Source organism: Neodiprion lecontei, chromosome 5 (assembly GCF_021901455.1).
Source record: "Neodiprion lecontei isolate iyNeoLeco1 chromosome 5, iyNeoLeco1.1, whole genome shotgun sequence".
In the NCBI taxonomy this organism is placed as follows: Eukaryota; Metazoa; Arthropoda; class Insecta; order Hymenoptera; family Diprionidae; genus Neodiprion; species Neodiprion lecontei.
The window spans coordinates 16715482-16736336 of NC_060264.1; the positions used below are offsets into that span (position 1 = coordinate 16715482).

General features: G+C 35.4%; 1 protein-coding gene and 1 long non-coding RNA gene across 3 annotated transcripts in view; both read left to right on the forward strand.

Moving 5' to 3' along the window:
- Nucleotides 1-20855, forward strand: part of LOC107219358 (phospholipid scramblase 1) — a 79817-nt gene that overhangs the window by 34981 nt on the left and 23981 nt on the right. The window contains exons 1-3 of one of the 2 annotated variants that reach the window (XM_046741479.1): nucleotides 6747-6790; nucleotides 6952-7169; nucleotides 20063-20161. In XM_046741479.1, coding sequence (XP_046597435.1) covers nucleotides 6762-6790; nucleotides 6952-7169; nucleotides 20063-20161 — 346 coding nt within the window. In that variant the 5' untranslated portion in view covers nucleotides 6747-6761. Of the gene's footprint in view, nucleotides 1-6746; nucleotides 6791-6951; nucleotides 7170-20062; nucleotides 20162-20855 lie in introns of those variants that run through there. The other variant, XM_046741480.1, reaches the window with a different exon arrangement.
- Nucleotides 7429-16671, forward strand: LOC124294733. The gene is made up of 3 exons (XR_006904668.1): nucleotides 7429-7846; nucleotides 15107-16017; nucleotides 16101-16671. It is a non-coding gene; the product is annotated as an uncharacterized LOC124294733 (long non-coding RNA).

A 20855-nucleotide genomic window follows, 5' to 3' on the forward strand; every position in this document is an offset into this window, starting at 1 on the left:
GAAAATACTTCGTGCTGTGTAAAACTAATATTGCGCGATATGTTTTAATGTATATGGGACATTCTTTTACAACCGAACACCTTTGTGACCGACACATTTTTGACGGGTTCTATACCGAAAAAATAGGGATACGTATTCGAGGATTTTTTATTTCACATATTTCGTAAAATAGAGGGGATCGAAAATGTGATAATTTGGTGTTTTTTGGCTTGGAAGACTCACTTTAAAAAATTCATAACGCCGGTTCTATTTGAGCTGGAAAGTTCGTTTTTTTCATCTCAAAGCTAATAAAATGAATTTTATTACAACAATTCTTTCATTAACGATTATTCCGAAATTTATACTGTTATAAACAATTAATATGTTTTAATCGATCTTTAACAATTGCCCCAACCTCGTACCGAGTTCTTAGCACAACCATCGCATTCTACGTCAAATTTTTCATCCATAACGTATTTTGAATTGATGGAGAATTATTATTACTGGAGGAAAAGAATTAATTTATCTAGCGCGGCACGTCACATCGGCGCGCGAGTTCCATTGCACGCCTCATAATCTTGCCTCGTATCGTTTTCCTCTGTAATATAAATGATTACTCTATATTTTTAATTGAATAATATTATTTATTAGCATATAAGACTTTATAAAAAATTTAACAAAAAAATAATAAAATAAAAAATATTATTGTGGCAAATAAAAAATTAATTTACCAAGATTTTAATACATTATTATTATTTAATAAACACCTCGTTCTGTATTACGTCTCACAATATTTACATTCACTTTTAATATGTATAGTATTTTTCGTTTAAAAATTTGTACAACCGTTTTTTTTGTTGACACAATGAGAATTGCTTTGTTTCCAATTCTTCAAGAGAGGTTGGAATCACAAATTTTTCAAGAATAAATGTAAATATGATACGACGTACTGCAGGACGAGGTACTTATTAACTAAAAATAATGTATTGAAATCTTAATAAATTGATTTTTTATTTGACACAATAATATTTTGTATTTGATAACTTTTTGGTTACATTTTTTATAAAGTTTTACTTGCTATTGAATATTATTATTCAATTGAGAATATACAGTAATCATTTATATTACAGAAGAAAACGATACGAGGCAAGATAATGAGGCGTGCAATGGAACCCGCGCGCCGATGTGACGTGCCGCGCTGGATAAATTAATTTTATCCTACAGTAATAATAATTTCTCCATCAAATAAAAATGCGTTATTGATAGATAATTTGACGTAGAATACGATGGTCGTGCTGAGAACTCACTACGAGGTGAAGGCAATTACTAAAAATCGATTTAAACATATTAATTATTTATAACAATATAAATTTCAGGATAATCGTAAATGAAACAATTGTTGCATTGAAATTCATTTTATTAGCTTTGGGTTTAAAAACCAACTTTTCAGCTCAAACAGAACCGGCGTTATGAATTTTTGAAAATGAGTTCTCCGTGCCAGAAAACACCAAATTATCAAATTTCCGATCCCCTTCATGTTACGAAATATGTAAAATAAAAAAATCCTCGAATACGTATCTATATTTTTTCGATATAGAACCCGTGAAACAATTTTAAGCTACATCAAAATTGTGTCGGCCGATTTTTATCTAAATCTGTCCGATTCGTCAAAGAATGTCCCATATTCCAGGGTGTTTCACGGAACAATAAATTGAATTTGCTATATTCACCGTAAAACTATCAAAATAATCAGTTCGGTCGTGATGCAATCGCTATACGCATGACGTCATCATTTGCATACAAAATTCGGGTCAATCCTGTTGGTATGGTTACCGACTCAGATTCAGGCCCTTTACCGACCGGGTTTTGTCTAATATTGTGTTGCGCAGGTTGCGCTATTTCCCGGTGGAGAGTACCACCTTCGAATGGTTTGGAACCGAGGAAGCTTACACAGAGGGCGCTTCGATCGATTACAACTTTTAGATCCAGGTCAGCGGCACCTTAAGGTAGTACGAGCACGTACCTCGCTATTAGACAAATATACGTTTTTTTTATATGCTATAGCAAAAACATGTACGGAAACTCCTGCAAAATTTCCAAGCGACTTACCGACTAATTATAATATTAATGAATGTGTGAAATGAAGATAATTACCCCACACAATATCGGAAATCTGTGTTGACACAAGGTTGAGATAGACATATACCAGAGGCTGCTCACTCGCGGATTCGGTGACACGACGATTTCCGAAGGGAATCGATTTCTTGTGATTTAGACTGTGATTCCCGTGATTTCCGAATCAATGAGATTACCTATTCCAACGATTAAAAGTGATTTCTAGGTTTTGGAAATCATTGACTTTTAGACTCTCGAGAAATGAATATTGATTAATTGTTATAGATTAACAATAATTAATTTACGATCGGGGATACGTGGATACTCAATCAATAACAGAGATTATTAAAGAAATTAGAATAATTTTTTTATTCTCTGAAAAACATTTAAAATTTTTTCATTTGTAATAGGGGATGACATCGAGAATGTATCTATGCCTATGAACATATCTATACTTTAAGAAATCATGAGGAAATCAGGAATCATGCGATTCGACTGATTTCCAGCAACTTTTAACGATTGCCTGTCTGATTTTGGATGAAATGGTTCAATGATTTCTCAAGTGAGCAGCCCCTCGGAAATATAGACCTTTCGCGGTTAGACACGATAAATAAAAAACGTTGTTAAACGTTGAAAAAGAAAAAGGTCACCATTACGTACTTCTAATGAAAAATACGAGTTACGGGATATTCCGATTGGAAATCGTCGATTGTATTGTCTAATTATCGCGTGCGTCGGCTGCTTCTGCTAACGTGATAACAACGATATGGACTTGGCAATGCTGCCTGGCGCCAGGTGTGCTCCGATAACTGGTATACACCTGGTATATAAACTTGTATGCACGTAGCACGCGACCAAAATTCTAGCGCCTGAGTACAGTGTTGCCGTTTATATCGGTGGAATTGTAAAATGATATAGCTGGTTAGACAATGCAAGTCAATCTGACTATTGATATAACATATTCCCATGTAATATGTATTTTGTATTTTGTACTTGTTTTGTGTATACCTACATTTCTGCATGTAGGTATGCCTCACGCCAACTCATTTGTAGCTCTACTTGCGTTAATTCTTTTATACTCTTTAAAGGCCGATCTTATGCCTGTAAACCAGTTAAATAAATAAATGAATAAATAAATATTTCGTTTCGTATAATTCAAAACATGGGCATGATACATATTTCCAAAAATATCTCGTTACGTACTTTTATTATTATCACACCTAAATTTATTATTATATCGCTTCTTCCAATTTTCGTAATCATAGACTTTTAATTGTCTAGCTACTCCGCTCGTACTACCTTAAGATGAAAGTTACAAGCAAAAGTACCTGCAGCAGAATTCGTTTTTCCCATTTCGTTTAAAAAATATTTTTGTAGTATTGAACCTAGTATTGACAATGTATTTAAATTGCATTCACTGATCTAATATCTTCTTCTCCAGACTTAAGTGTAATTAATCCAGGAATCCCGGAATTTCCTTGCAACATGGTTTTGGCTGAGTATTTAATCTTGTAGATAAACCATACTTCAAAGAAAAAAAGTTTACTGACTCACAGAATATGACTGCTCTGGCCTGATGTTGATGAAACTGTTGTCAGATATTTAAAAATGCTGCAATTAAAAAAAAAACACTAGTATCACATAATGATGCATTTAATTGCTATATTTAGTAAGTATTTTGCGTTATTATACATGAAAAGTTATCGTCTACGAAAAATCTTTTCATTATAGTGGTTGCTAATATTACTATGCGATCTCAGAAGCACTTCTATGAGGGTGATTGATTCCGTGAATAAAACGTTAATCGCTATTACAGCAATTGTGTATAGGAAAAGAGTATGTGTGGTAACTGGACATCAAAAACCGATAAAAGAAGTGAATTATACAGTTACTATTTTTAAGAAATTTACTGATGTTAACTTGGAAATTGAAAATCAAAAGTAGACTAACAATGGCGAACCCGGACCGCGGCCGTGGTGGGGTGATACGTATCAAGTAAATAATTATGAATTCAAATGAATAATAATCATTAATAACAAAAGTAAAAAATATAACCCCCTGTATAAAAAATGTTTATCTCCCAACCGTAGTGATGCCCAAGTATAGGCAGCCTAGGTTAGTGGTTGGTAGTCTGGTGGAAGTTTATTCATTTCAATGAACCACGGAGACAGAGTGTCAACTTTTAGGGGCCCATATAAGCCATCTTTTGTTTTGTTATATCTTGCCAAAGTCTAACATTTGTTTGTTCTAATCTATCGGTAATGGAATAGGAATGGTCAAAGTGACTGTAAAACATGAAAAACAAAAAAACAAGTGAGGAAGATGTTCTGCTTTATCACTAATAATTATTCTTACATGCATCACTAATCGAATGTGATATGAAAATAATTAAATATAGAATACGCTACTGTATTCATGTGTAACTGTAAGGTTCGGAGCAATTTGCAAGCTTTCTCTTTCATTGGATTGTTCTATAATTGGAGATATCCCGAGTAGCGCTGTAATAGGTACAAACTTTACAGCTTGCATTGTGTAGCACAAACATTTCGAACCCATATGATAATAAATCAATCAACAGAAATTGTAGAAATAATACGGTTAGATGTAATAGTTGCTTGCCAATCAGTAAGCCAAGTCGAGATACATATGTAGGTGTACAACTTTTTCAATTGTATGGAAAACATCCATGCTACCGCAGAAGGCTTGGCAGCTTTCAAAATCTATAAGCATACAATAAAAGATAGTCCGTCGGCTCGCGCAAGTTCATGTTTTCAATGAACTTGGAGCGATAAGAAATCAGTTCGCGTGCAAATATTGTTCTGGTTTGACGCATCTTACCGGTGAAAAATTATACACTTTACACATTACGTTAACTGTTTCCCATGATTTCCATTAACTCATCTTTTCCGCCGAAAGTAACAATATAAAATAAAAAGTCGTAAAACCTGCATCCGCAACTCTCCACTCTGAAACTTGCCTGCAAAATGTTGTTTTCGAAAACGATATCTGTTTTTTTTTGGATCACAGAAGTCAATTTGACTGTTTTTGAGATGGGCTTAAAAATTCATAGTATAAATACGAGTCATTAAAAATGTTCGAATATTTTTTCGAAAGGTTTTCAAGGATGATACTAACGTGGGAAAAATCCACCACGAAATTAAAAAATTTTATGGTCAGCTATGGTCATTTACAGAGTTGGTGTGGAATGTCCCATGTATAAGTATTTTTATTGCCTCGGTTTTTATTTTAGTTCATAATTATGTATAAAATGAATAATTATGTTTAAAAAAAAAACAAAAAAAACCTGATGTGTTAATAAAATATTGACACTTAAGTATTTTTCCAGGTCAAAATGAAATAAAATGGGAGTTTAACCGATGATAACAATGTATCCGCGCGCGCATGAGAGGTTAGCCGTAATGAGAAAGTTTACTACTTTTCCGTGACATCACGATCGCGCGAAGGTATCTATTGGGGGACCAATAATTCCTGGAAAATCGCTTCCCCTCTTGTACTGTTGCGGCAGTATCGAGAGTCCACTGTATGTTAGGTTTATAGGCTACAAAGTACAAGTCCCATCACCACGTGAAGTCCTCTTCTAAAACTCGGTTGATATTTGCTCGGGTTTGCTGGTAAGTGAGCTTCGTCAATTTCTAGCAGTGTTTGTGTAATACATATTTATTAGGTTTATCAGTTTGCGCGTCGAACTAATTACCTATGTAATATTATCATAACAATTTGCTGCTTTATTTCGTTGAACTGAAGCTCCTTAACGGTTTGTTTCATGAACTGACGTCACGTTACAAGGGTAAAACATTTTAAACAGACAAATGTTTTGTATCTCTGAACTTATCAGCGCCTGTTTACCAAAAGGCCATTCCGCATTTCGCGTTTTACTTTTAGTTTTAAATTTTACGACCACTTTCACGAAATAAAATTTAACGATCACCAGAAATTGTCTTCATTGAAATACGAAGACGATTCCAGTCGTATTATAGATATAAGCATTGATCTCGGACCCTTTAAGCGAGTAGTTACTAACGGCATATGTAGTATTGTAAAACGGTGGAAATTTTCAATTGTGTTCAATTTGCAGTTCCCGCTATAAATTTATAACTTTGCATTAATCAGCCTGCTTTCAATGATGCCATGTTGTTTTGTATAATAGCGTCATTTTATATCAGTGTAAGTTTAATGTCAATCTCTTTATTTTCTCACTTATTGATATCTTGTGTTTACTTTACTTCTCCGTACTTCTTAAATGGGAAAATAACAACTTGATTAACCGGTAGTCGGAGTGCCGATGAAATGAGCCAATCGTATTTTTTTACAATTTACTTCTTTTTAGAGTAAAGAAATTGTTTCAAACTTTGAGAAAAGATATATTTTTTGCAATTGTGTTTGTGTCATAGTTCGATAAACTTCGAAAAATCAATGAAAACACTGAACTTGCAGCAACAGATTCTCACTGACTTTAAGGTTATGGTATGCTGCTGATATCTGAATCCCGTGTTTTCCGTATTTTTATATCAATTCTCTGAAGTTTTTCCAATCACCACTCAAGCATAACAGAAAATACTATCATTTTTCGAAATTCATATCGGTTTCATTACTGTAGAAGGGTAAAGAGGTGAAAATTACGATTTGCTCATGTCGTTGGCACTCTGATGTCCACTTTAGCTACCTTGCTAAAAAGGTTTGGGAGGTTTACTTTCATATTACAAAGAACAAAAATTTTAGGTGTGGGAGTATAGAAATAAACCTAGTTTCCAAAGACCGTATATTCCAGATAAATTTCATTACTTTCGAAAAAATCGTAGTAAATGTGAAAAGTTATCAACAATGTTTTTTTTACAGTTATTACCGACACCTAATCATGGGTGATTGGCAAAATCCTCATCAAGCGGGATGGCATTCTGGCGCACAAGCGATGAATACTCCGCCTACGGTACCCCTCATGGCGCCCCCGCAACCCGGAATACCTCTCGTGCAACCCGGACTTCCGGTACAACCTGGTCTTCCAATGCAACCTGGGCTTCCGGTACAACCCGGACCTCTAATGCAAGTTCCCCCAGGTGAGGTTACGATACTACTAATGCCATCGGGATTTTAAACAATCAGGAAACTTTAAATACTTGAAATAAACCGTGGTAGTATCTGTAAGCATAAATTGATAAATGGTTGAATTTTGAGTATTGGCGTTTAGAAGTGATTTTGCTCTTCTATGACGTTTAACAAATTCTGAGTACGTTATCTGTGTATATGTATAATAGTGAACCTCCAATGATGGAATTTAAACATGGAAGATAACGCGCCGTTGTTCTAAATTCAAGCAAACAAAGATTACCCGTTATTTTCTCCTTCGTTGTGTGTCGAGTGCGGCGATTGCTGGAAATGAGATAAACTTTGTGTGAAAATACTCACGACTTTGATTGGGTAAAATGAATGCCCAAGAAACTTCTCGTCGCCTTATAAGCCATTAGTTGTATGAAAACACTCAAGCCTGGTAGCGGTGTCGATTCTCCTTATAAAATGTTTTTGTCTGTGACTGTGACTTGAAGATCGCATAATAGAAAAACTACAACTGACGACCACTTTTTTTTTGTAATATGGAATCTGAATATTTTGAAACATCCTGGAAGTTAAAGATCAAACAAGTACGCAGACACTTTCGCTACATTATAAGAAAAACCGTGCGTCGGTATAAAAAGAAGAAGGAGTACACACGATTCCTCACTGAAGAGGAACAAAGGTTCATGCATTTTTTAATTTACCTTTATCTGCATAATTGAATTTGAATTACATTTTCTGCTACACGAGGACGAATTATTCAAAATATATTGCAGTGTTAAAATAATTTATGGAATTGGTGATTTCTTTATTTATTTGAGACCATTCTGAATTGCGAAGTGCCTTGATTTTATTAAATATATCACGATGTTCCGAACTTGTTTGATTTTCAATTCGGTTAAATAAGACTTCTAGTTTTGAATATGACTTACGTTTGTAGTATTCAATTAATACTACAGCTCCTAACATCTTAGCGATATGAAAACGATCTCAGTTTTTTTGTTAAGATTTTTAGCGACACGAGAGATGCGAATAAGTATTAAAAATTCCGCGGTGTGTTATCATTGAAGTTTTGAGTAGTCCATTTTGATTTGGATTAAATTAAAACTTATTTATGAACGAATCTTCCAATTTTGATTCCGATTTCATGAAAATTATAAATTTTCTTCCGAGTTCTAAATGCACCATTAGTTCGTCTTTGATTCCCTTTTGGTTTTTTTTTTATCCGAGTGTTACGTGTGGCAGAGTCCTGGATTGTTACGTTTATCTCTTCACTGTAATCTCATACTTCTCATCTTGTCCCTTTATCTCTCACGTCTCGTCGGACTTGTACATAGCTGAAAAGTACCTGAGGTGTCGTTGAAATATTACGTAACGCTGATTTTAGCTATTTCTGACACCCCCTCCCCGCATTAACGCTCCGTTACGTCCAGGAAGACCCCCCCCCCCCCCCCCCTCCTCTTCTTTTCGTTCCGTAACATTAGGAAAAAAGGCATTTTTCGAAAATTACATTGAAAATAACTTTTATCCATTGTGTACAACGCAAAAGACGGTATGGATATGAGAATATTCCGTTTCAGCTTCGATATAAATTTTATAATTAATAGGTCTTCTGTACTAAACTCAATTTCTTTATACTGTAGTTATTTTTATTAATTTTATGTGGTACATTTTCGATTACAGTTTCATTAGCTAACTAAAACATATTCATACTTTAATTGCACTTGATTCGACAAGAACATAAACAATGTACACATGAGAACTAAGTAATTCGCGACTTTGTACTACTTGCAAAAAAAAATAAAACTATCATTATACGTCTGATAAACCATACAATACTTACACGTACATGAACTTGGCTCGCCAATTGTCGAAAATGTGAATTCGGACTATTGCATATATTGCCGTTAATTATACGTAAATTAGTCGCGCGACTTATTTTTTTGTCGCACTCAATTTTCAAAAAAAAAAGCGGATGGCGTGCTAACTTTTCAAGAATTTAGTGTATATATAGGAATGTAATAAGGATTCAAAAGGGTAAACACATCATCTACACATTACATTCCTATATATACACTGTGCTTGAAGAGACGAAAATTCTTATACATTCATACCAGTCATACGAAAAAACAAATTCGAACTCACTGGTGATGAGAGAAATTAACAACAGAGTCAGGGCGGCTAGGTGGTCCAGTGGAGTAAGGCTCCGGTTAAGCATCTCTAGACGCCAGGTTCCTGGCTCCGTCGTTAATTTTTCGAAATCACCAAATTTTTGAATTGACAATTTTCAATATTTGCTCTCATTTGATCAACGATCGGCACACAGATAGATAGAGAGACCTGTTATTGTATGCAGAGTTGTGAAAATAGTAATGTGAAAGTAATGCATTACTCATTACTTTAAAAAATGTGTATTGGATAAGTTCTCGATTATAAATTACAAAAGTAATGTGTAATGGATGCGTGTTCCATAAAAAATTAAAAAAAGTAACGCGTAATTGATGAATGAACCATTACAAATCGAAAAAAAGTAATTCGTAACGGAGAGTATTCCATTACAAAAGGAAAAATTGCCGTACTCGCATAACGATTTGTGCGAAACAAAAGCATGCAAATTAAAAACTTGTCCATATTGCTACCTCGTCATTTCATTTCAGTCACTAAATGTTTCTTCTGGACAGAATTCCGCAATTTTATCGATATGCATAATTGAATTCGAACTGTGCATGCTCGGACTACACGGTGTTGAGTGTGTGTGTGTATATACATATATATATTAAGTATATCAAATATAATCCAGAATTTTCCGAATATCACATATATATAGATGTATATGGGTACGTCCAATACTTTTCGACCGGAGCCTGCGGGCTTGAGTCAGCGATTCTGCTGCTGATTTTTTTCAAGACAGTAGGTTATAAAAAAGACGATTCTCCAAATTTGAGCTTAATATAAGAAAATCTGGTGGACGTAGAAATTTTTAAAGTTTTTAATAATTCAATTTTTTAGTTATTTTCAAGATTTTTTCATGGGAGCTCTATGGGACTTAAAGACTCGAATCAAACGGCATTCCCCTTCTCTGACCTTGTATTTTGAGGAAAAAAATAGTTTTTTACTCCAAAGCAAAATCCAGTTTAATTAGGACCCTTTTCATGAACTACTATTTTAGCAAAATTTCGCATAACTTTGAAACGCTGCCAAGTCAAGAATTTTCCAAGTAGACGGCCAATCGACGGCTCAAATTTTTCGGCTAGGTATACTTTATCACTACCTACACGAATTATTATTAATTATCACGTTCCTTTTTATGTACGGCCTCGCAAAACCAACTGATTTCTGGAAAATCGCTGTTTTCAGATAGCTGTAACTTTTTTCTGTCGACTCGAAATCGCTTGAAATTTTCAGGGAAAATACTTCATTCTTTCTCCAAACAACGCTGAAAATTTCCAGCTAGGAGTCGATGTTGTTAACGAGCTGTGAATTTTCAAAATGTTCAAGTTTCCCACATAATATTTCGTATTTCATGGCATGGCAATGGTGTGTTTTCTGTTGTATCTTATGGAATAGTCACTTGGTCGTTCTTAACGTCTTCTGCAAGCCATTCCACATCTTCGAATTGTATCGAAAAATCAGATATAATACACATTAATTCTCGCGACCTGTGCGTTGCTATGCGTACTAGTCTCTCGATTGACTAAGAATGGAGAAGTTTTACGTGTATCTTCATTGTCTTTTGAGACGCAAAATATAGTCCATATGATTTGTAAACCCAATTATAGAGTTGAGCTTGCACGGAAGGACAATACAAATCATAGGTTATGATTTTGAATCTGCCTATGAGATTCTCAGGTTTCTAATCAATTGAAAGTCTTATAAAAAGAGGTACGAACTCCGCCATTTTGCAGACTAGACTAGATCTGGTACTACAAGTCGAGATTCTGTATGCCATGATGGAAAAGGTGCGGGTAAAAAGCCGTTATGCAAGACAGATTTCAGTTCGCTTCTTCCTTTTTTTGCAATAGGTTCCAATCTCATCACATTTGATGATTTGTAAAAAATATTCGAGCTCTCGAACATGCCAACGTACCACTTGGAAGATTTTTCAGTACTCAGCCAACACTTCGTGTTCTTCAATGACTCTGTTATTCCACATTTGAGATCGAACGTTGCTAGCATGCTTAAAATTTTCTTTTTCCGAGGCTTCATCAACTGTTATCCCTCTTGAATTTAAACGAGTTTTAAAATAATCATGAGACAGCATCATTCCGGCTAACTGTCTGCTCGGAGGTGCCATAAGTCATTCTACTCGATTATAGGCACTCCTTCCTAGTACGTTTGTCGCTATGTAAAGAGCATCAAAATTATAGTCGATAAAATGCTTGTTGCATAGTTGATCACATTTGTATACTTGGGGTTTTCATCTGGCCTACCGTCCACACTAATGATCGTGATACGTTCAATTTGACCATTCAATTCTGATCCACCAGTTTGTCCGCCTGTCTCATCGTGAGTAGTATCAGTACCAGTACAGTCCACCATCACATCATTAATGGCCTCGTCTACAGACTTTACTATTTACGGTTCTTGTAAGTTATTACAAGGCTTCTAGGCTCAATAGTCTATCAACATCTGCTGTATGCGTGGCCGCAGTAGAAGAGGAATGTTTCCGCTCTTGATAGCAATATAGGTCGGACCAGATTATGTGGGCGCCCCATACCTTGTTCCTGTATCAGAATCCCGGCGTGAACGGAAATAATTAATTTATGCCGTTCAGTCACGACCCAATCATGGTCTGGGATTCCTAAAGGTACCCGCGCATTATCGTCTTGTGATATGAAAGTGACCTGCTGTGGACCCAAAACTGATGCCAAGCTTTCCAAATTCCGCAAAGTTGTCGTAGCGAATTCCGTATCTGGGTGTTGATGATGCAAGTCATTCTTCGCCCGGCGTGGCTGCACCGGAACAGTATTAATATGGCGCTTTCCTTCGATTGAATGGACTCTTCGTGGCAGGAGGTGGAGGAATGTGCCACTTCGAGATAGCGTGCACCCTATTTTCAGAAGTTCTTCGTGTAATTGTTATAAGTTTCGGCAACTCTTTAACATATTGGTTCTCCGACTTTCATCAGTTGAGTTGCCGTGAATCGCAATGTTGATTATTGTATCCAGGAGAGCAGACTGCTTGTCGACAAGTCGAGGCCGACCAGGCTGGTCACAAGGAGCCAGCGCCTTCGAAGCTTGTGGATTTTCTTCGCAAAATTTATTCATTTTTGTTTTGACTGTTTTTCTATATTCTTTTTGTCTGTGGGCATTTTGAACTTGTGTCTTTAACTTGGCTCATTCCTTTTCAAATTTTTTGGCGTGTCTCTCTGATTTTTTTTTCAAATTGTTCACCACAAGCCCAGAATCTCGAACATAACGAAGATACTCAACTTGATCTTGAAAAATTTTGATCTTTCGCGATGTTGCTTGCCGGCTGGGCTTAGGTTATTCTACTCGTGGTGGATTATCCTCAGCTTCCGAGTCCTCGTTCGGGTCTTTTCTCGTTTGTGATTCATCCTCTGGAGATATATTTTCTTGTCCAGTTATAGAGGTGTTTTGCAGCGAATAAGATTCTGAAGTTTGGCTAACTCTTTGTAAATAACAAAATTATGGCCGTCAGTTCATAATATACTATATTTAATTACTGCTATTTACTGCCAGAATCATTCTATTCTTTTAAGTTGAAGTTGATTATCAAAATATCGTTGAGAAGTTCAAAGAAAAAATTATCATAGACTCGCGGAGATATTATTACTGTTGGAACTCTATATTTCGTACTGTACGTTAATTTTCCACAGATATTCTTACGCACGTGCCTCTCATAATATTGGCGTAATGCTGTTAATAAATGGTGAAGCAGACGTCGCTGAAATATCACCAGTAGTTTTAGTAGAGCCCTGGAAAATGTAGATTACGTTTGATGGATAAATTAGAATCAAAGTATGCATTTTATTATGGCTGATTTATTGCTAATTCTGCGTGTGTATAAGAGTATAAAATGTATGCAAATCAGGCAAAAGAAGATTTCAGCCTACCTTGAAGAAAAAATACAAAATATTTGAACTTTTCTTTTTTGTGGCATCAACTTCAAGAGTTTTGATCCGAGTCGTGATAGGTTCATGAAACTCTTTGCTGCCAAATTTGTGTTTTTTGGAGTTTACTCCTTAAGAAACGATTTGAGTTATAGGGCCCGGTACGGAAATTATATGAGGAGTAAAATCAAGTGTAACACGAAAACTTGAGGCGTTATAGAAAGAGATAAACATATATATTGAACGCGCAAAAGAATGAGATGGAATACATTACACAGCGTATCCTATACTCGGGGTCTCCTCCTTGTGCGGTGCTTCGTAGTCTCACTGTATAGTTGACTACTTCTGGGCTGAGAGTTGAATGTGTGCGTATGTTTGTACGTGTATGTTATGTGCCTGCGTATGAATTTATAAAACGTGACGTTATCACGTCAAGATATTTGAAAATATGGAAGAAATTGATTTAGATGATAGTGAAGAAGAATTCGAAAAACACATGGATGGGGTTAATTGGTAAGCTTATCCTTTACATTTATGAATAATATACATTTCAAATACGAACAACTAGATCTTTTATTTAGTGTTTTTATTATTTTTGATTAATTGATCTAATATACATATTTTATATTGATATAATATTTTATATTACTTATATTAACCCTTAGCGGCACACATTTTTCCTTACTGACTATCAACTTGAATTTTGTACTCGAGGGTTTTTGGGGTCGCTGATTACGAATCTGTACTCAAAATTTGAAAATTCAAAATGACGGATTCAATATGGCGGACCAAACGTGCAAAAACTCGTTTGACGAGAGCGAAAGTTGGTACCCGGGGGTTTTCAGGGTCGCTGATTATGAATCCGCACTCAAAAGTTACAAATTCAAGATGGCGGATCCAATATGGCAGACCAAAACGCAAAAAGTCGTTTGACGGGAACGAAAGTTGGTACTCAGGGGTTTTTGCGGTTACTTATTACGAATATGTACTCACAATTTGGAAATTTGTGAAGTAATATAAATAATCCGAATAATTAGATGTATGTTTGTTTCTCTTATCATTTTGGAAGATGCGCTCATTTACCCTCTTTTTCTATCCGATATATATCATAATTATCGTTCGTAAGGAGTAAACCCCAGTCGTGCGTCGGACCTGACACACACGCTTTTTTTTCTGTTTGCCATATCTCATTAGTTCCTTTTTGGCATTGCTTCGCCAGTTTTGTTAAAGAAACACATCTTGTGACAGCTAAACAATTTCTGGTATATGTCACCCGCATTTGACGTCATTGTGTAAACCACGTGCTGCTAATGTTTACAATGCGACACGTACTTGTTAGACTGCTATACTACACAGCTGATGGCTATTAGAGACACATTTTTGGTTATAACCCCCTTGCGGAGAACTACTGCAATATTCCGTGACTTAGTTCCTCCGCAACCCGTTAGGTGTCAGACAGTGCATGCAATGGCGCGTGTGAAGTTTTCTTGCTTTCGCGGCAAATCGTCCTTTAAACTTTAATCTAACGTAACACCCGGCCCACCCCCCCCCCCCCCCCCTGTAACGAACAGTAGCGTCTGGTTCTACCGCCTCCCCCTTCTCCCCTCCTTTTGAACGATACGTAATATTAGAATGGCGCCCTACTCAGCTATGTGCGACTCCCTACTTCTCCCAGAGCTCCGCTGAACATCTTCCGTTTTGATACCTTCTCTCACTCAAAAGTCAACTCTTTCTAAAAATACTTCTCCAGGCCCTAAATTCAATTACATTCAATTGCATGTACCAAGTAGTCTTTAAATTTACGTTCATAAATAAACAACATTTCGACCAACATCATTCAGCAATTAATATCCATCTATAACTCTTTAGGTGCTATCACTCTGAACGGGAAGAACCCATATCATTGTCCATAACGGACGTAACACCGGTCTGCTGTGTAGCCACAGTAGAACCACGTTTAACCAGGGAGCGGATTAAGGAGGTTTGGGACGTACAGTCCGTTCACTGCATTTTATCTCTCAATACATATACATTATATATAGCTATACCACATTACGTGATTAGAGAAGGATTAATTTTGCTCGAGACTGTACTTTCACAAAACGTAACAAGCTTTAACTCGTGATTTAATTACATTTAGCTTACCAAAATAATATTTTATGAATTAACTGACTATATTATTATAAAATAATTGATAATTTATTATTAATTTAAATGAAATAATAAGTTTTTTAATTTTAAATGTTTTTTAAAAAGTTTGGCGACGCAGCAAATTTTACCGCGGTTGCGCATGCGTCGACTGTTCTATTCGTGTTGGTGATGTGTCTGTGTGTATGGTAACATGTAATGCTATTCAGACAGTGATATTTACACAAATAAAATTTTTAAGAATAAATAAAAAATGAGTGACGGAGAAAAGCGTTATTATTGGAAAGGAAAGCGAGTGAACGAAAAAATTTACAACCTACGTATTTCTCAACGCAAGAACGGACAGAAAAGAAAGAAAACATGCGATCTAACCTCTCAGTTGTCTGGCATTGTACCAGGAAGGAGAATAATAAAAGTTTGTCATTTCCTAAAACAACTAAAATGCGTACATTGCAAGGCATTGCTGGATTTGGAAGAAAATCTTAAAAGAGAAGAACGACGTGGCTTGGGTTCGACTTGGCATGTATTGTGTACAGCTTGCAATATTTTAAACAAAGTTACTACTGACAAGCAACATCCAGATGCAACGACTAAAAGGCAACGTTTCGATATAAATTCCAAGATTGCAATAGGTTTGTAAATTTTATATAATTGAATGAATAAAATTAAAGAGTATTTAATGTATAAAGAGTATTTATGTATAATATTTTTTCAGGCGCACTTCACTCTGGGATTGGAGCAACTCATCTCAATAAAATGTTCGCCTCTGCTAATATACCTTCAATTGATTCCAAAACTTTCAAGACACATGAAAATGAAATGGGAACAGCTGTTGAAGAAGTGGCTAAAGAAAGTTGTCATAAATGGGCTGAAGTTGAACGTAAAATGACGGTTGAAAATTCAGATAAGATTCAACAGTCATTGTAAGCATTGTCAGTTTAGATATTTTTATGTTGTAAAAAATTGGTACTCGATTGTACAGTCAATACTTAGATGATCGAGGATTTTAAAGTATTGTCATGTTGCAAAATTGTACAGTGAGAATTATTAGATTTTAAAATTGTAAATAAGGATTATAAATCGAAGTTATGAATTCAAAACCGTCATAATTTGTAAATATTATACTCAAAATTAATGAACAGGAAGTAAAACATTCTTTTTTACTTGGTGTTAATGAAATTAATTTAATTAAATCGATCATTAAAATATTTTTATAATAATTTTACACTTTTTACATAATTTTTTTGTATTCTAAATTTTTACAACGACTGAATAAAAGAATCAATTACCTCCAACAAATTTTTTATCTATCAATATTTATCTAATTCAACTTTTTCCCGTTTCCATCCCGTAACTTTTCTTTTCTTTCTACTGTTATTGTAGACCAGAAAGTGCACTGTCTAATTTTATATTACCAGAGTGGAATACAGGATTGTCAGAGACTGCGATAAGACCAGCTGATACATCCACAAATTTTGAGACAACGATGGCGCTAATTGAGCCTGAGATGATTAATCAAAATATAAGAAGTGATCATTCTGAGTCAAGTCATTTCTCAAATTCCAAAGAAACTTACAATGGTACTGTACGTGTTGCTGCGTCGTATGATATGGGTTACAGTACAAAAAGAAGTGGAAGAACATACGATAGTATGAATGGATATGCAGCATTCTTGGGTAGAGAAACTGGTAAAGCCATAGATTATTTAACAACAAATCGTGGTTGTAGAATGTGTGCCCTAGGTCATCCCAAATCAGACCACGATTGTAGGCTAAACTTCGTTGGAAGTGCAAAAGCTATGGAACCTTTTGCTGCTGCAAGTATGACTTCCAGTAGTAAAATTTTTAAAGAGCATAATATTGAAGTTGGAATTTTAATTGGAGATGACGACAGCTCAACAATTGCTGTTGTCCGTGCTGCAAGCCAATCACAAGTGATTAAGTTCTCGGACAAAAATCACACTAGTCGCGGTGTTTCAAACACACTTTATAAATATGCCAAAGCTCACAAGGAATTGAAAAGTGACGCAATATCATATCTGCATCAGTGTTTCACATATGCAATTTCTCAAATGCAGGAAATACCAAAGAAGTAGCTGATGCTTTAAGAAATATTCCTGACCATGCCTTTAACAACCATAATAATTGTGGCCATTGGTGTAGATATGTGAAGAATCCTTTAACTTATGACCATAAAGTTATTAAAGGAGGTTTCCAGAGCCCTGATTTATATAAAGATTTAAAACATATATTCGGGAAATTAGCAGATAACGCGGATCGGTTTGCTGCTGGTGCATCTAGCCAAGCAAACGAAAGTCTGAATGCTACTATGACAAACCATTACCCTAAGTCTCGATGCTACTCTCAGACGGCTTCTGGAGATTTTCGGTTTGCCTGCGCTATTGGTGAGAAAAATCTCGGAGAAAGATACCTTCAAGAAGCTGCAACGAAAAGACTTTTATCTCCTGGCTTTCACACGACTAAATACGTGGACAGAAAAGAAAAAGAAGCAAAAAGACGATATTTAAGAACAAAACGTCCAGAGTTTAAAAAAAGGCGTTTGTTTTTAAAAGAACAGCGTACTAATCTGCGCAAGAAGAAAGAAGATATGGAAGGTATCCAGTATGAATCTAATATGGGATTACTTTCAACAAATGTTGCCCACGACTCTATTCTTATTACAGAGGGTATAAATGAAGAGATCAATGAAGCTGATGATAATGGAACACAAGTTTCAGAACCTATTGCAGTATTTTTGATTTGGAAACATCAAGCTTTTCAAAACAATCTGATATTCTTCAAATTGCGACTCAATACAATAAATCCAAATTTTCAGTTTATGTCAATCCTACTCAAAAAATTGCTGCACAAGCATCTGAGGCAAATGGTTTAACAAATGTTAGAGGTGAATTGATGCTCAATGGTACTAGAGTACCATCAATTCCACTGAGATTAGCTTTGGATGCTTTTCGTAACTTTCTGACGAAACTGAAGCATCCGGTGGTTTTAGTTGCTCACAGCTACAAATTTGATGCTCCTATTCTTATTAATTCTGTTAAAAAAATGACTATGACTGATGACTTTGGGTCTGTGGTTGTAGGTTTTGCAGATACACTGCCTCTTATTAAATCAGTAACAAATCGTAAAGGAAAAAGAGAGTGTACTCTAACAGGTCTGGCTTCATGGCTACAAATTTCTGCGGATGGTGCGCATAATGCTGTATACGATGTTTTAATGCTGGTGCAAATTATTGAGAATCTTCAAATCACAACAAAGCAATTAATGGATCGCAGTATAACTTGGAGTGATACAATTGCGAGTATTCGTAATGCTGAAAAATCAGCTACACTGTTAAAAACACTCGACAAATTAGGAACTTGCATATCTACTGGCATGAAAAAAAAAATTGCTGATGCTGATATTACCTATGAAGATTTAATCAACACATTTCGTGATGATGGGGATGTAGGAATAAAAAAATTATTAGGAAAAGATGAAAATGACAAAGTTCGTGTTACTAAAACTAAAACAATTATTGAAAATTTGTTAAATCATTTAAGAACAAAGGTTTATAAAATGTTTAAGTTTTTGCAATATTGAGGATATTAGCATTAAATTATTCATTATTTAATTATGTTATGTTTTATAATAAATAATAAAAATTTTATGAAACTTTCCTTGACCTATGTGACCGATTTCCTTTAACCTATTACATTGAAATTTTGAATTTCCCGCGTGACCCACCATTTGCGACGTTGCCGTCAACATAACCACATTTGCTATGGCTGACTATTTTTTTGAAATTTTGATTTTTTAAACTTAATTATTTTTATAACCAAGCACCCTCAACTTAATTTTATTTTTTCAATAATTTTTGCAATTTATTTTTTTCACGCCTTGAGTTTTTTAAACCTTTCTCATTATTTTTTCATAATGAAATTTGTTAAAACAAGAGTTGGTGTGAGGTCTGGTATGGCATAACAATGTTAAACGACCTGTTTTTAATCTCGTTTTATAAATAAACTATGCACCCTAGATCACTGAAATTTTAACACAACACGTATTACATGTATTTTTATCGATCTTGAAAATTTTAAATTGATCTCATTATTTCGACTTAACTCCCAAACCTCCTTAACCGTGGTCCTCTCGAACGCCTGCGCGCTTCGCGCGAGCAACTGGATATGGTTACACGCGCAGGCGCGAAACTTGTCCGAACTCGCTATAAGCACATCGCGTTAGCGGTTGTCTTGAAACGGGCTTAGACTTGTGAAGATACACGTAGTTCGCATATTGCATCTCATGCCGTGATTTCACTTATCCGTGGATTCTCCGGTCCTGAGCAGCTCGGTTAATCGGGGTTCTACTGTATTAGGTAATGAACTGTATCAGGAGTGAGAATACATAATCGTTTTGATTCCATCAAGTGCTTATGAGCCATAAATAATTTGAAGTCGCGATTAACTCTAAATTCAGCTTGAAAATATTGTTCAGAGCTTCCTATAGGTCAAGTTTAACTATTCGCTCTCAACATTAGTTTCAAGTCTGCACGAGAGAATTTTGGACAACCATGTCGGTTGCGATTTTCGTTCTATAAATGTGAGAATAGACATCATTTTCAGGGTTAATATCGACATTTCATATCGCATCCATAAATTAATTCATCACGCATTTACAGGTGGTTGGCCGATACCAAACAGCAACTGTCCACCTGGTTTGGAGTACCTTATGGCCCTTGATCGATTGATGGTGGATCAACAGGTTGAGTTACTCGAGGGTACGTAATGCACGCACACCTTCTTTCCACACCTTTTAATTTTTACATTATATTAATATAATTACAAGTGGTGATCGTGAAATCAGTTATTTAAAAGCCAAGCACACCTGTTTCTTTTTGCAACGCATGTATACCAGTAGAGTATAGTTGCACCATTTGCGAGCATCTTTGTCAAGTTCTGTATTTATTAATCTGACTTTTAATCTCTTTGACTACTCGATTCATGACATTCATAATTTTCAAACAATAGAACCTACCAAGTATGAAAAAATTTGGCCAAAACTGATTAAAATTTGGATTTTAGTCATGAATCGAGTAGTCGAAGAGATTAAAAGTCAGATTAATAAATACAGAATTAAGCATAAGATCACATCTGTACTATTTTTGGTCATAAACTTATTGTTAGATTACACGTAACGAATTATGAATATGGTCACAACTGGGATCACACAGATGACATAATAGCACCTACCGAGGTGAACAAAACCACGTTTAGTTGCTTTATAGATGTCATTTAGTTTGGCGTGAGATGTGATATCTAACGATCGCTAAAAGTTAGCAAAGAGCAGGAATGAAATTGCAAGTGTGTCTCACAGTGGCCATTTTGGTTTTTCGCCAAAGTTTGAATCCACAGTAAAAATATTATGAAAAACAATGTACTCTTCGATACTGTGAACCTAAAATTGTTAGAAGA